General features: G+C 38.3%; 1 protein-coding gene and 1 long non-coding RNA gene across 2 annotated transcripts; one reads left to right on the forward strand and one right to left on the reverse strand.

Moving 5' to 3' along the window:
• Window positions 1-294: 294 nt before the first annotated feature.
• LOC109181770 lies at window positions 295-5,458 on the reverse strand. The gene is made up of 9 exons (XM_019331680.1): window positions 4,931-5,458; window positions 4,375-4,788; window positions 4,165-4,303; window positions 3,837-4,078; window positions 2,823-3,721; window positions 2,391-2,743; window positions 1,897-2,160; window positions 1,609-1,814; window positions 295-1,146 (listed from the first exon to the last, which is right to left on the reverse strand). The coding sequence occupies exons 1-9, from the start codon at window positions 5,168-5,170 to the stop codon at window positions 427-429; spliced, it is 3,477 nt and encodes a 1,158-aa protein (XP_019187225.1). The 5' UTR covers window positions 5,171-5,458; the 3' UTR covers window positions 295-426.
• Window positions 2,222-14,128, forward strand: LOC109181776. Its single transcript, XR_002054269.1, has 3 exons — window positions 2,222-2,307; window positions 5,274-5,277; window positions 14,118-14,128. It is a non-coding gene; the product is annotated as an uncharacterized LOC109181776 (long non-coding RNA).
• Window positions 14,129-16,079: the final 1,951 nt, after the last annotated feature.

A 16,079-nucleotide genomic window follows, 5' to 3' on the forward strand; every position in this document is an offset into this window, starting at 1 on the left:
CAAAAAGTCTATATTGTTTCACGAACCATTTAATTAGGGATAGCAACTAGGCAGAGACGGGAAATATACTCTATATTTTTGTTCTTGAAATTTCGTTTTCGTCCCATTTCAGTCGGGAATTGAAAATAGTCCTCATTCTGGGGGAGAGAGATATCCACTGATAGTGAATTACATACATTCCCAGTCTCCGTTCCTATTCCCTTGAAAATTTTCTCCATTCCTATTGAGGCAAAGATCCAAAATTTCTGTTGAGAAAAAGACAAATTGTTATCCCTACATTTAAGAGATTTGTCTTGTGTCATCTATTCTTACCTCTGAATAGCTATTTTTATAATAAATCAATTGCTCTATTATGCTCGCAATAAACATAACTTAGCACTATACAATATATAGATCAAGCAACCTATGATTTACTATATGTCTATATCATAGAAAACATTTGAAAAGAGAAACTAAGAAAAAGAATACAAGGAAAAACAGGGTGACAAATGTAGAATTCCAGCTCCAAAAACCATCATCTTCATCCTCATATGGATCATTATCACCCCAATGCAAAGCTCCACTATTACAGTCATTCCTTTCTTGAGCAAAGCTTCTTCCATTTTCAGCCAACGCAATATGCTCCAAAATGTGCGGGAAAACCTTCTTGTCAGCATCTTCTCCGATCAAGAGATCAGAATGCCCAAACCCATCAACAACCACCCTTCCATGCCTGAACTCCGGCTGGTGCAACTTCATGTACTTGTTAGCAAGAAACGAGGTTTCGGGAGTCACGAGAAGAGCCCGGCCGCCGGAGATGTAAAGGGTATGCAACGCCATTCTTTCCGGGTGGATCAAGTACGAGTTGTTTCCTTCGGCGTCTACTATGTTGCCGGATTTGCAGATCTTTCTGAGGTGAGGAAAGGCCGCCATGGGAAGCGCCGGCAAGCTCACGTTGTTCAGCCAGGAATGCATGGTCTGGGTCACGTTGCCGTGCCAGAATGCGTTGCCGAAGATGCCGGAGAAGACTTCGCATTCATCGCAGCTGCATCTCTCGTAGCGTGGCAGGAATCTTGCTATTGATTTGAGGATAGTTTGTCTTTTGTTGATCTTTAAGGATTGGAACATGGGTAGGGTCTTGTTGTTGCCTAGAATCGCCATGGATATCTGCAGATTTTGAAGATAAAACATTAATTCGGGACAGGAGCGGAGTCAGGATTGAATAATGCCGTTTGACCAACTACGATTGAAGTACTATAATATTTCAAAATAATCATGGAGTCAGGATTGTCATGTCCGGCGTGTATTGGGTAAACCTGGCACACTAATTGACAAAGGACTACTTTATCCCAATTAAGTTACTGACCGGGTATGCACTAAGTAATTCCCGCTTGTGACCTGGACGACAAAGGATCAAGGTGACCCTAGTCGACAAAGGACCACAAAAGATAAATCAGCCTAGTTGCATTGTGACCTAACTGACCAAGAACCAGGTAAATTAAACCAATTTAGGTTACCCTTAATTGATCGGTTCAAACCAAGAAAGCCAATAAGTCCAAATCAATAGCTTGACTAACTTAACTAGCCTGCCTTCGAAAATTATCCATTTGTGATCAAAAGAGAGCTTACAGGGATGAGAGGAAGCCACATTTTGACAAGTGAAGATGTGGTTATCTTGAAGAACATGGAAGAATTGGTGCAAGAGAGGGAAGCTATTTGCTTGGCAGAAACATGGCCTCCCATTACTGCAATATGAAAGGCTAGGCCTCCAATACAATGTGCTACAACATGTATCTTTATTGATGCCCCATGCAACTCCAAGATTGTATCAATTACTGCAAAAATGGCTTCTGTGAATTCATTATATTCACCAATGATTAACTTGAAAAAGCAAGTGCAAATTATATGTATATATACCAGAAGGTATGTCGAATCTGCCAATGTCTTCAATGGAGAAGCTGTTTGAAGAGTTTAAAGGGTGCACCCTTGATTGCAGAAGCCACATTTCATGCCCTTCTTGAAGCAAAGTCCTTACAAGATCATTTGGTTCAGTTGGTAACCAGAAACTTTCAGTGGAGTAGCCATTGATTAGGAGGACTGGATACAGTTTTCTCCCTTCTTCAAGCCCCCACTCACTTTGATAACACTTCCACTGTCTACAACTGATGATAAATCCATCTTCTGCATCATACAAATGAGTTAAAATTGTTCTAATCTAACGACAACCCAACCAAGTTGGTCAGACTGTTAGTGGGAGCGGCCTATTGGTCTTTTTGGTTTGAACCGGTCAGTTATGGACAACCTAGACTGGTTTAACTCCTTGTGGTCGTTTGCTGGCCTAGTGGACACTCTCGGGTAATGACTCAAAAAAAAAAAAAAAAAGTGTTCTGATCTTGTGTGTATGAGTTTACCTGTTCTAATCTTGTGGAGGGTACTTGTAGGATACTGCCTTTCAGGCAGTTCTGATGCTGCCAAGATGTTTCGATTTCGTCGTGGAATTTGCAGGATGTATGTTCTTAACAAAGATTGCAAGAAAGCAGATAAGAACATCAATCTGCTGTTACCCTTCACAGAAATGAGAGTCTTTAGGAATCCCATGAAGGAAATACGCAGCTTTCCTTTTAGAGCCATCATTTCTTGATTTTCTTCCATGGAAGCACTGTCTGAAATCTTTCTGAATGTTACATGCATGGTGGTGGACTCTTTCCATGCATACAATCCCAGCATGTAAGGATTCATTACTTTCTTTCCTTCAAGAACATACCTGCAGGTAATGATAAATTAAAAGGGCTTTGATTTTTGTTAAAATTCTCAGATAGGGAAAGTCTGTCAGGGAATCTAACCTTGAACCAGAAGAAGCTCCAAGGAGAAGGTGATAATGCATGTACTGAGTGTATGGAGTTCTTGGATCAGTTCCACATAAATCCACTTCTCCATGTATTACATACATTCTGTCCATTTCAACAGCTCTGAATTCTATGTACCCACCGGCTTTTCCTCGCGAAAAACCATGATGTTTTGAGCCAGCAGCACAATCTACCCTGAGTTTAAGAAATGCAGAACAAGGCATACCTGCAATCTGTCCTGTCATGGTTTCCTTAATGTCCACAGAGGATGTTTTAGCACAGTGTCCATAGTTTGAGTCTGGTTTAGTGACCCAAAACTGATCAGACAATTCGGCTTCTTTCTCAGATTGGTACCCGAGAGCATCCCGAACTAAGTCCTTGCTCACACGTTCCGCGATTGTGGCAATGGTGAGGCATGGATTGACACCAACCGAGCAAGGGATTAAGGATGCATCACAGACGTAAAGGCCACGATGCACAGTTTCTGCAGATTTGGCGTCGAAAACTTGACCATTTCGGTTGCAGACACCACCCGAGGCATCTGCTGCAGCATTGCAGCCTCCTAAAAGATGCACTGATGTGCTCCTGAACCTTGACATGAACAGACACCCTCCTAGCTTCTTCGTGATCTTGTGTAGAGCTTCGATCTTTCGGGGTAGTAGAGGGTCTCGGGGGGATCTGAAACAGATGGATTCCGTCTCTTTCTTGAAACCGATTTCCCCATCACTTTCGTCACACCCCATCACATTCAGAACCATTTCCTGGCTTTCCTTTAGTCCAAGAAAATGTTGTAAGTTCTCTTTGATGCAGTAAAGGAGCCAGTTTCGAGATGGCCATATATACGTTGTGATTCCTTTAAACAGCCCGCTTGGATAAGCATATGGCACAACGGCACTCTGCAAGAAACATTATAGGCCCGTTTACTAACTGGAGAATTCGAAAACAGAAAACATAAAACAGAAAACAGATAACAGATGTTTTGGGCTTTTAGCTATGCTATAATGAGTTAACCTGTATAGTGAACCCCAAAGAAGAAATGTATGATGAAGAAATGGATGGCCCGGGGCGATCTTTAAAAGGTACACTGGAAAAATTCTTGCTGCTCAAGCCACGAGCATTTAAAGGCGCGGAGCTTCCAGCCAGGAAAGCCACATTGTTGCCATTGCAACTCAGCCCCGATCCAAGCCTCTCCGAGAACTTTAAGCCTCGGGCTTGGGACCTGAAAAGTATCTTCGTTGTGCCAAAAACTCCAGCTATAGAATGACATAAAAAAGTACAAAATAAGAAAATTATGGTCAGTTTTATGTGCATTGGTGTTGTGTTCCCAGAAAGTGTATACCTGAAAGTATAACGAAATCGGATGTTATGTAGTTGTAATCATCTAGGAAGACAAGCCACCTTCTTTTCCTTGTTCTGTCAGTCATATGTTGTCTCACAATAAACTGAACTTCAGATTCTGTTTTTATAGTACATCCTGCCTGCAATTCATCTGTCATCATTCTTGAACAGCTACTAAACATTTACCTAGTACTAAACAAACCATGCCTACCTGGACAGCTGAGACCAGATAGGTCTTATCAGTGGAATTCTTGGCACCAAATGGACACCCCGCGAGACAATTCCCACAGGCAAGGCAGGTGCCCATTCCTCGAGGCGTTTTTGAGTCTTCCATGTCGAAGTTCACGCTAAGTTTCAATGGAGGAGCGTCGGAGCTGCTGTCACAGCACTCGGGGAGCACTTGATCCATGACTTTCGTGGTCTGGAACTTGGCGGGGATCGTCTGTATCCTTAGCATGGCTGCAGCAGACGCTTGACAGAACTCCCAATCGGTCTCCCATTCCTTAGGCCATTTCGGGTTTCTTCGTGTTCTTGAAGGGGTTGGTAGCATCACTCCTGCATTCACAAGTGACCCTCCACCTAGCCCACAGGCCACTGCTGCCAGACAGTCTTGTTCTTGATGAATCTGACACATTCATAGTCCAGTTAATTGAAACATGTGATAGTTGGATTGCACATTAATGGTTATATGTTCAATACAGTTCAAGGATGTCTGAAACCTCTGACATGAAACCTAGGAAACCATAAAGAGGATTGAGAAAGATAACCTGAAACAAAGCATCTTTTGGGCCAATCTTGACTCCTCCTTTCTCCACCCTGACAGATGAAAGTATCTTCCAACTATCCCTGGGAAAGTCCTGAGCTTCATATCTTCTTCCTTTCTCAAGCAGGCACACTTTGAAACCCGCCATCGAAAGGCGAAACGCAGCAACAGAACCTCCATATCCAGAACCAACAACCACAGCATCATAGCCCTCACCACTTTCTGATGAGCTTGTTTTCTCCATTCTTCCACAACTTATGATTGTGAGTGATTAAACAATACTGTGTTATAACAATGATCCACTCAAAACCTGACAAACAAATAACGTTGTCTTTAAGTACAATCAGCTGTGTCAATGTTTTCTGTAATTTTCAGTAACAACAGCCGAATGATTTCACAAGATTAGATAACAGATTAGCATATCAGCATCTTCCTTGTTATGCGCTCCTTCCACAAAGAACAGTATGGTGTAAATTAAATAGGAAAATTATACAATTCTTGATTGTCATTATTAGCAAAGACAAGACCAAAACAACAACGACAACAACAACAAACGAAACTTTGGTTGCATGCAATCTGCAAATAACCCAAGATTTTTGAGTTACCAGGAAAACCCGGCCACTATTAGATGGTCTGTATTAGGTAAGCTAAGACATCCCAGAAAACTCAGAAGAACTATGCTCAATCAGAACTTGCTAAAGTCAATTCAATTATTGTAACTATTAATATCATGTTGTAGATTATGGCTGTTAGTTGTTCCTGTCTCCGTTGACACATTCAATTCATGTGTATCTTCCTTGACTTAGTCCCATAATTATTCATGTTCTAAAATTTATAATTAATTAATTTTTAATATATTGACCTCCGTTAAACTAATAGAAATTTAAAAATGTAATGAGATTGAAGTTGATAATAATCTACGTTTTTTGCCACTAAAACTAGGAGTTGGCCGGACTGATAAAAATAACAAAATTTATTACATGTTTTCACTTCATTAACTACCGAAGAATAAAAAATATTGACGTTCCAAATCCATTATTACTCCTAAGCATTTTTAAATCCTCATTCATACATTTACATTGAACATGTAAATGCTCAAACGTTGCACGGTCAACAAATGGACATGTGAATAGCTGAAATGTTAGACTTGTGATGATGAATAAATGAGAAGTTTTGTTATTAAATTGTAGAGAATTATAAAATGTAGTAGATCGAAATTCAACAATGAAGGGTATTTTATTTGATTGATTGATAGAAATTAGTATATAATTAAGGTTATGAATTTTTTTATTACCTATATATGGCCATGCATAGTATGTGATGGACTGGGTACACGAAACGTGAAAAATTAATTATTAAATATTATTAAAACTATGATTTTGTGTCGCCCTTTCCATGTAGGACAATTCTATCATCATCGTATTACCAAAACGGCAAAACCCCATAAATTTTATTATTCAATTTGGATTTACTTTATTAATTCATAATATAATCAATAATTAATCATCTACTATAAAATAGTCATACGCATTGCAAAACAAAATATGACTACTAATTTTTGCCCGGATAAAACGTCGTCGTTTTTTACACCATTAACAAGCCTAAAATAAAGTGTCTCGAATCCCTTTATCTTGGGAAGTTTAAACAATCGCCTATAAAGAATGTGATGGAAAGGATGGTGGACATGTTAAGAGGTGTTTGTTTGATGAGTTGTCTTCTACACAGAGTTTTTAAAAAGACTAGAAATACAATTCTGAAAGTTGAGAAGTTACATTGAGATTGTAAAATAATTAATTCCAGTAATGGCCCCCTGAGTATGATGATTTTTCAGATTTAGTCCTAGACTTTTAATTTGGACAATTTAACCCCCGTCAATTAAATTTTTTTCAATTGAGGTCCTTCCGTCAATTGTTGGTTAAGTGAGCGTCAATTTCAGGGACAAATGAGTACTTTTACTTACTAAGCGTATTTCTCATCTTCATTTCACCGTATATACGTGAAATATGCTTAGACAATTTCCTTTTGATCCCAAAGAGCCTGAGTTGATGGGGTCGGATAAGAACCCTCCAGCAATCGGACCGGAAAAGAATCCGCCCACAATAGGACCGGAGCCGAAGGCTGACACCCCGGGAATTGGGCCGGATCGGTTATGGAGTTCCGAGGAAGTGGGTGCAAAGGGATGGAGGAGAAAAACTGGGAGCTCTCAAAAGCCGAAGCCTTTTCGTGGTAGGGGTCGAGGTCGACGAGGGCGGTGGAGAGAGGGGTGGAGGTGTTGGCGGAGATGGAGGCGCCGGAAATATTGTGAAACGTCGTCGTCATGGAGCTGTTGTTGGTGATGGTGGTGGTGGCGGAAGAGCAAGAGTTGTCGGAGGAGAAAGGTTGTGTCTTGGAAGACAGGTCTGGCTTGATAGCGATGTCGTGCCGCCGCCAGGATATTTCTCCGGCATCCCCGGCGAAGCCCCCATTTCTCCAAAAACCCAGATCAAAAAATCCAAATTAAAATTTTAACCAAAAAAACAACTTCTACTGTTGATTGTTGCTCATTGAACGACACCCAACAGAAGATTGAATCTTTAAGAGAAGTTGACCATTTAGCCTCTATATATGAATGTGTATGACAGTAGGTCTAGCCTCTGTGGTTCATGTTCAGTTGAGTCACAATGATTTACATCCTCCCAAATGCTCTGTCGGGCCGGAGTGTGGGAACCCTTAGGGTTGGGGTTCAACCTTTTGGAAGAATGAATGTGTATGACAGGTTGACGACGATGTCGTGCCGCCGCCAGGATATTTCTCCAGCATCCCCGGCGAAGCAGAAGTTCAGTCTTTCGATTCCGTTACCCATTTCTCCAAAAACCTAGATAAAAAAAATCCAAAATTTTAACCCAAAAAAAAAACAAACAACAAAAAAAAAACAAACAACTTCTACTGTTGATTGCTGCTCATTGAACAACACCCAACAGAAGATTAAATCTAAAGATTGAATCTTTAAGAGAAGTTGACCATTTAGCCTCTATATATGAATGTGTGTGTGTATACATATATATATATATATATATATATATATATATATATATATAATATATATATATATATATATATATATATATATATATATATATATATATATATATATCCGGTATAATTTCACGTATATATGGTGGAATGAAGAGGAGAAATACGCTAAGTACAAGTACTCATTTGTCCCTGAAATTGACGCTCACTTAACCAACAATTGACGGAAGGACCTCAATTGGAAAAAATTTAATAAACGAGGATTTAAATTGTCCAAATTAAAAGTCTAGAATTAAATCTGGAAAATCATCATAATCGGAGGACCATTGCTGGAATTAACTTGATTGTAAAATTAATGTTTGAGTGATTGCTATTCTATACATTTATGCCTTCGGGCATTAATCTTTTTTTTTTTGTATGCTGGTTGGTTGAGGTATGAAGGAATAATAAGATTTTAGTAGTGGAAAATAGTATTTTAAAAATTCAAATATTAAATTTTCATAGACCCTCTCCTATGTGGGAGATCATGAGATCAAATTTTAGTGAGGCGTTGTTGACTCTGTGTACTTCACTAGGTTGAGAAAGTATGTATGAACAGATACTACTATATAGAGAAAATTTCAATTTTGGTCCACTGGCTATTGGAGGTGTGTTAATTACAACACTTGACTTTCAAAAATGTCAATTTAATACATTGACTATGCAATTTCTATCAATTTTTATCACGCCAGCCAATTTACCGGCAAAATCTCACCGAAAAATTTTAATAGGTCAAATAATGAGAATATTTTAGTCATCTTACTCATTTTCTTTTTTCTTTGATGATCTTCTCCCCATTTCCGGCGACGAACAACCTACTACTACCTCTCCGCCGACCTCACGCAACTCCATCTTCTCCAACACCCATGGTGGATTAGAACATACCTCGTTCATCCCAATCTGCCCGGTGAAGTGTTCGCGGTCCATCTTCTCCAACTTCGTCTTCTTGGCTATGGACTCCGAGGTTTCTGGAACGCGACATTAGAGAATTTGAGCCGAAGGAATTGAAGTATGGAAAGCGTAGTAAACCAGATGCATGAATGCAAAGTAGAAGTAGTGAGAGAAATGAGTGAAGTGCATAAATTTAATGATGAAGAAATGAATGTGTACGTGAAACAATGATACATACACTGGGAGTTTGCATCATATGAGGGCATGAAGCAGAAGCAGCACCGTCGCCGCCGGAGCCTCCATTAATGTGTGTGCTTAGTGGCAGTGGCAATGGTCTTTGCTGCCTCCTACGAAGATGGATTGCGTGAGGCCGGCGGAGAGGTACTAGCATGTTGTTCATCGCGGGAAATAGGGAGAAGTTCATCGGAGAAGAAAGAAAATGAGTAAAATGACTAAAATATCTTCATTATTTGATTTATTAAATTTTTCCGGTGAAATTGGACCGATAATTTAGCCAGCGTGACCAAAATTGATATAAATTACATAATCAAGGTACTAAATTAACATTTTTAAAAGTCAAGCGTTGCAATTAAAACAATTCCAATAGACAGTAGACCAAAATTAAAATTTTTTACTATGTAATAGAGTCATTAAAAAATAAATAAATAAATAAAAATTCCATGGCCCACTAAGGCCGTCGCCACGTTGGCCCCTAGACCACATATGTCATCATCTCAATCCGCCTCTTGTTTCTCTATACGTTTTGTCACAGGAAACAATTGAAGTCGCGAGGATTGTACGCCGTCGAGTCGCATGCGGGCCCCACTCAATCCAGCGGTAAGCGCTGTAGACACGTGCAGGCCATGCGTACAAGCGCGGGGGCCACAGAGACAGGGTGCTTTAAAAAAGGGGGTGCATTGCGTAATTCGGTGCTTACTCGCTGTACACAATTAATTCTGTGGGTACAAGTCTTCTTGTTCTTCCCGGTTTCTCAGTTTCACTGTATGGACCAAAACGCCGTCGTAAACTTCCGGCACGGCCACGGCCGATCCACCTCGACGGATCGGTTTCTCGGCGTGTTTTCGCCGCCGAAGGTGGAATCTGCTATTGGCGGCGGAGGGGAATCGGATGCATCCTTGGGCGGCGATGAGCTGAACGAAGACGATGTGCTTTGGACTGGACGAGACTTTACGGAGCCTCAACCTCGCTCCAATTCAGGCTCTCTCAGCACTCCTCGGCAGGCGTTTAAGAAGCCGGAGAATTTTGGAATCCTCGCCGCATTGCCGGAGCAGCAGCGGAAAGGTGGGCGTCCGGTTATCTATCAAAAGCACGCTACGACGTCGTTTTCGCGGGATTTCCCTTCAATTCCCAAGCCCGCGGTGGACAGGGAGCAGAGCTATGGCTACAATCGGAACTTCTCGCAATCAATGCCGGCTACGAAGTTCCAGCACTCGGCTCCGATGAAAGTGCCGATGATGCCGAAGAAGGCGCCGAGGAACGGCGAGCTTGCTGATGTGGACATTGACGACGACGACGATGCCGATGATGAAATGCTGCCACCGCATGAGATCGTGGCGCGAGGATCGGCTAGGTCTCCGAAAACCACTTTCTCAGTACTGGAAGGAGTCGGCAGAACCCTCAAGGGGAGGGATCTTCGTCAGGTTCGCAATGCGGTTTTTCGTCAAACAGGTTTCATCGACTGAGAACAATTGAGACTGAACTCAAATTTTAGTCAAAGTCTGTGATTTTGCTCTTCCTTTTGACTGTGAAGTTAACAAGTTTTCCAGATAGCTTTCAGTCATGAAGTCGATTCCCCCCAATTATAGTCAAATATAGTAGTATATGGAAATTTCATTTTTTTTGTCTGTGTTTATGATTCTTATATTGTTGATTTTTTCTTGAAGATATTACATTGAAAATTTTGGTAAAACTTCCAGTATTGAACAGGAGAATTACAGACAGCTTTTGGGAGAAGATTCAATTCAAAGAAACTGTACATATTGGTGCAGTTATAACCTGTCTTCTTCATTTACTGCCTGAGATCAATTCATTTATTTGAATTGATCTTTTTCGTACTAATGTTTTGTACTTCTTGTATGCTATTTTGGTAGTGGGGGTGATGCATTTGCATCCAAGCATTGAACTTTACAGGCATGGGACAACCATGGGAATTGTCTTTTAGGCGTTCTTTTATTGACCTTCTTAATTTGAGCTAGTTTGTGCCGGATAGCAGCTATTAGTCTCCTTAGTTTCAACTGATACATCACATTAGTTTGTGCTGGATAGCAGCTATTAGTCTTCTTAGTTTCGACTCGAAAATTTTCTATCATTAGTTCTCTTAGTTTGAATCAGACAAGGCTTCTTATTAGTTCTCTTGTTTGAATCAAATAAGTTCTTAGTTTTCTTAGTTTGAGGACACACCTTTGGCAAATGGAATTATCTTAACCTTTGGTAGGTGGAGGACATTGTCAAAAGATCTTATTACTTGCTATCGCTCTTATCCTTGGTGGTTTGCATTATATTAACATCAATTGTCTTTATAGAATCCAATGTAATCAATCATAAATATTAATAATTATTATTTTCATTACAAAATCAAATGTAATCAAACATTAATATTGATAATTATTATTTCCAATTATACCATATCACCAAACATGTAAAATGCTTTAAATAAAATCTATTATAATTACCAAATATTTGATTTTCATTTTAATTTTGACCTAGAAACAACTTGTCTTTCAACAATATGATCAGTCATGTCGATGATCCTTTCAAAAAGGATAAAATCACGAGTAAATTCACTCAAATTTTTTAAATATCATTCAAAATCAAATGGAAAGAAGACTCTACCCTAATATGATTAATGCCTTGAACCACGGAATCTGTCCTAATTGAATATTATCCATGTTCATATCGTTTATCCATTTCAAAGCTTCGTTGATAACAAGTGCTTCAGCCTCTCTAGGAGAGAAGACACCACTCCATTGAATACCTTTAGCAGCAATGAAGTTCACATTCTCGTCTCTAGTCACACTGCAAATCCCATTTTAGCATTGTCTTTGTCAATTGCAGCATCAACATTAAGCTTTAAGAGCCCTTCCTCTCAGGTTTAATCCATTTCTCCTGGTCACTGCTGCAATCCAGACGATCACTGTATCTGCAAAATTAATTACTTCTTTGGTTCCAGATTTCCCAGCAAGTCATAACCATAATGCCGACCCGCTCTAGAGCAGATCTATCACCACAGTACTAGCCTTGATTCCCACATGAAATCAGGAAATGTGGGTATCTATCATATTATATAATCCATTAATTTTAGTTGGAATTATTGTTCTTTGACAAATTTTTTATCACACCTACCCCACTATCTAAATCATGTTCCCTACTTGTATAGTAGCTTTGATTATGAATTTCCTTTTCATTGATTTCCAAAAAAAAAAGCTCTAACCGCTATTGGGCTCTGGATAACACTGCTTCACCAACTCAACTAGAATTGCCTTGATCGAATTTCTTTAAATTTTCAAAATTCTTTTCGTCTCACCACACCTCTTTATTCACTTAATTACATTAAACACAATGTCTCTTCAATTATCATTCACAATGTTTAATATATAAAATGAGACCAAGAAAATATATATATATATATATATATATATATATATATATATATATAATTTTTTTAAAATGGGAATGAAAAGAGAGGGATGAATGGTCAGAATATCAATAAGCGGTTTGTGTAATGCTCAGTAGAGATTTCTCACTTCGCACACAATCTGATTTTCATCATTCCAATTTCAAATCACCTCAATGTATAATTAACAAAATCAATGAAATTAAAACACCAAAAAAAAAGGTCTAATCGTTCAACACAAACGTAGGCAAGTCAGAATATCAATAAGCCTCGTAAGTTATGCTCATAGAGGAATTCTCCCCCTCACGCATCTAATCGCATCATCATCCTTGCCTACTACGCTCAAACACCAAACCTAAATCCACATTTTCATTAATAAATAAATGTTCTCCCACCTTAAAATGAGGCGGTTCTGACGAGCATTTTGGTCTCGTTAATAAGATCCAAAAATGGCGAACTACCTCAGAGAAATAAGATGGGAGCAAAACAGGAAAAATCTTCATAGGAAAACCCTAAGGAGACTTCCCAGCATAATCCACAACCATATATACATACGATTGCGAATTTATGCTTCAAGTGTTGATATATCGCAGCAATGACTCAAAACGCTTCCATTGATGATGGTGGAAGGCGATCTCAAGGGCTGCGAAACAGGGGAATTGGATGCTACATCAGAAATACAGAACAAGTTTAATCTATTCTTACGAAGAATTCACAGTGAAGAGTGGAGAAGACGGAGAATTGAATAAACCCTAGCTAATATGGTGTGTATATATAGGCTGCCAGGAGTCCGGAATAAAGGGCCCATTGGACAGTTTCATGGGCTTAATCTGTAGAAGGCCCATGTCCAAGAATATGGAGTTTCCATGCATTTTCTTTTCTTTTAGATCTATGGGCCGCATCTGTAGAAGGCCCATGTCCTAGATAATACTTATTTTTCGGATCACTTTCATAAATTTGAAAGGCAATGATAAAACTTAGAGTGTGTTTGGTTCGAACATGGAATTAAATATTTGGTAATTAAAATGAATTTTGGTGAAATAGGAAGGATAATGTTGAATTAAAGAATGATACGTGATTTAAAATATGTAACGAGTTTTGTAATTATTGGGGGTAATAAAATTTTATAATTATATTTTAAAATAATGTCAATCAAACAATGTGTATAATTTTCATTCTCATTCCTTATATTTGACCCCATTACCAAACACCACCTTACTGTCCAACTCCCAAAGTGGTTGAAAGATCAAATTTCAAAACTTTTTAAAAGTTTTTTTTCTTCTTCTTTATATATTTGCTTCATTGGTTCTACTTCACATTCCTTCAATAATTCTGGTCACTTTCGAAATGTGGTCCATTATCGGCTCAAAAATTCTGTATTGACAATGAATTGGCAACCATCCCAAATTTTGCACTCTTGTTAACCTCTTTAATATAATATTTTTATTTACAAAAGAGAAAAAAATATATCTCTATTATTTTTCTTGACACATTAATCGGTCATGAAATACGGCACACAATTCAACATCATTATTATTACATTTTTTTTGAACTTTAATGTATTAATGAGAGCATGGATGATGCAATTGGGGATACATATACAAGTCAATTCGAGCATTTGTCAATGTCTATTTATCCGAAATTGAGACAGAAATTAAGGAAAAGGTGGGACGGTTCTTTGGATCTTCTTGGCAAGTTGGGATTATACTTCCACTCATATGCGTAGCTTCTATTGATTGTGTTGCTGCGTAGTCCTACCAAATTCAATATATTATTTGTTTTGTATACAATCGGAGTGTGTGTATATAATCGGAGTTAATACCCAAAATGGCCATTGACTATAGTAATTTTTCTGAGTTTTTTGCACTTTTAGTCCCACGACTATAGTGGCACTGGCAGAATTGATCCACGACTTTTGAACCTTGCAATTTTAGTCCACGACTATTGATTTTTTTGCAAAAATGGTCATTCCGGCCACTTTTCCGTCAAAATTTCACCGGAAAAAAAAATTCTCCATTTTTAACCGGGTTAAAATTGACATTTTACTTATCTCAAAAAATTAAAAGAAAAAAATTGATATTTGACTACATACATTAACCCGGCTAAAAATAGAGAATTTTTTTTTTCCGGTGAAATTTTGACGGAAAAATGGCCGGAAGGACCATTTTTGCAAAAAAATCAATAGTCGTGGACTAAAGTTGCAAGGTTCAAAAGTCGTGGATCAATTCTGTCAGTACCACTATAGTCGTGGGACTAAAAGTGCAAAAAACTCTAATTTTTCTCAATTTCGTCCTAAACGGTTTTGGTGACCTAATGTAGTCCTAAACTTTTGTCTTTATGCTCAATTTAGTCATCCGTTTGTTATTTCGTCAAATTGGTGTTAAATAAAGGAACAATTCAGTAATCTCAATATTAATCTCTCTTTACTCTCAGTCATGTGAAGTGCAAAATCAATCGTTATGTTACGAATTACTCTCATAATTACTCCTAGACCTGCTAATCAAATTTTATGTTCACATATTTGGGAGTAATTCGTAAAAGAATGATAAATTTCGCACTTCGCAGGTCTAAGAGTAAAGAGATACCAATATTAAAATTACTGAATTATCCCTATATTTAACACAAAATGGACGGAATAACAAAGAGAGGACTAAATTAAGCAAAAACACAAAAATCTAGGACTACATTAGGTCACAAAAGTCGTTTATGACGAAATTGAGAAAAACCATTATAGTCAAGGACCATTTTGAGTATTAACTCTTTATTTATTTATAGGTTCCGAATCAGGTAAGGACGTGAGGACTAATCAATATCATCCATTTTGAGTGATCTAAAGGCTATGACAAAACAGAAATGGACTGCACAACAAAGTGGGCAGCTGGATGCACATAGTCACACTATGAATGCACAACAAACGGGACAGAACGCACAACAAATTGAGGAAGAATGCACAAAAAATTGAGAACGAATGCACAACAAACTGTGTATGAAAAATTAAATCCATTGCATAGAATTAAATCACAGCCATTGACTTAATTAAATGAAAGGATCATATAAATCTTCACGTCCTTACTTAAAATGATAAGTCTTCACGTCCTTACTTAAAATGATAGATCCATTCTTAATCTATATATGCGCAAAATTAAAAATAAAATAAAATAATTCAGTTCAATCACAATCGCAGCAATAAAAGACTTTGGTTACAATTTTTTTTTATTTAATATTCTCTACTTTCAAATTCCTAAAATTGTACAAAAACATGCACAACATTGAAATCTTGTCCATACATGATATATGAAATGAATGGCACCCATCCGATCCCCTAGCCTCCAAGTTACCAATTGTAGTGTCCACTTGAAACACCTTAATGTGGGGCTAGCTAGCTAGCTTTCTTAAACCAGACAGCCGAGGAAGAAAGTCAAGAAACGGTGAACCTCTCAACTACCCAGCAATTATAGAGTATACTATCTATATGCATGAAAATCTTTAAGGTGTATTATGCAGAAATGGGATATTGCCTACACATTTTCCATGTCATTTAAAAGAAATTTTAAGGTATTATTAGTTTGATATTTAC

The sequence above is a fragment of the Ipomoea nil genome, unplaced genomic scaffold, assembly GCF_001879475.1.
Source record: "Ipomoea nil cultivar Tokyo-kokei standard unplaced genomic scaffold, Asagao_1.1 scaffold1043, whole genome shotgun sequence".
NCBI lineage: Eukaryota > Viridiplantae > Streptophyta > Magnoliopsida > Solanales > Convolvulaceae > Ipomoea > Ipomoea nil.

Bases quoted from the DNA above. Each gene is read 5' to 3' on its own strand.
- LOC109181770 (XM_019331680.1), bottom strand. From the start codon at position 5,170: ATGGAGAAAACAAGCTCATCAGAAAGTGGTGAGGGCTATGATGCTGTG. The intron at 3,722-3,836 runs GTTAACTCATTA...TGTTTCTTGCAG, and splicing joins CTTTGGGGTTCACTATACAG to AGTGCCGTTGTGCCATATGC. The intron at 2,161-2,390 runs GTAAACTCATAC...TGTATGATGCAG, and splicing joins CCTCCACAAGATTAGAACAG to AAGATGGATTTATCATCAGT.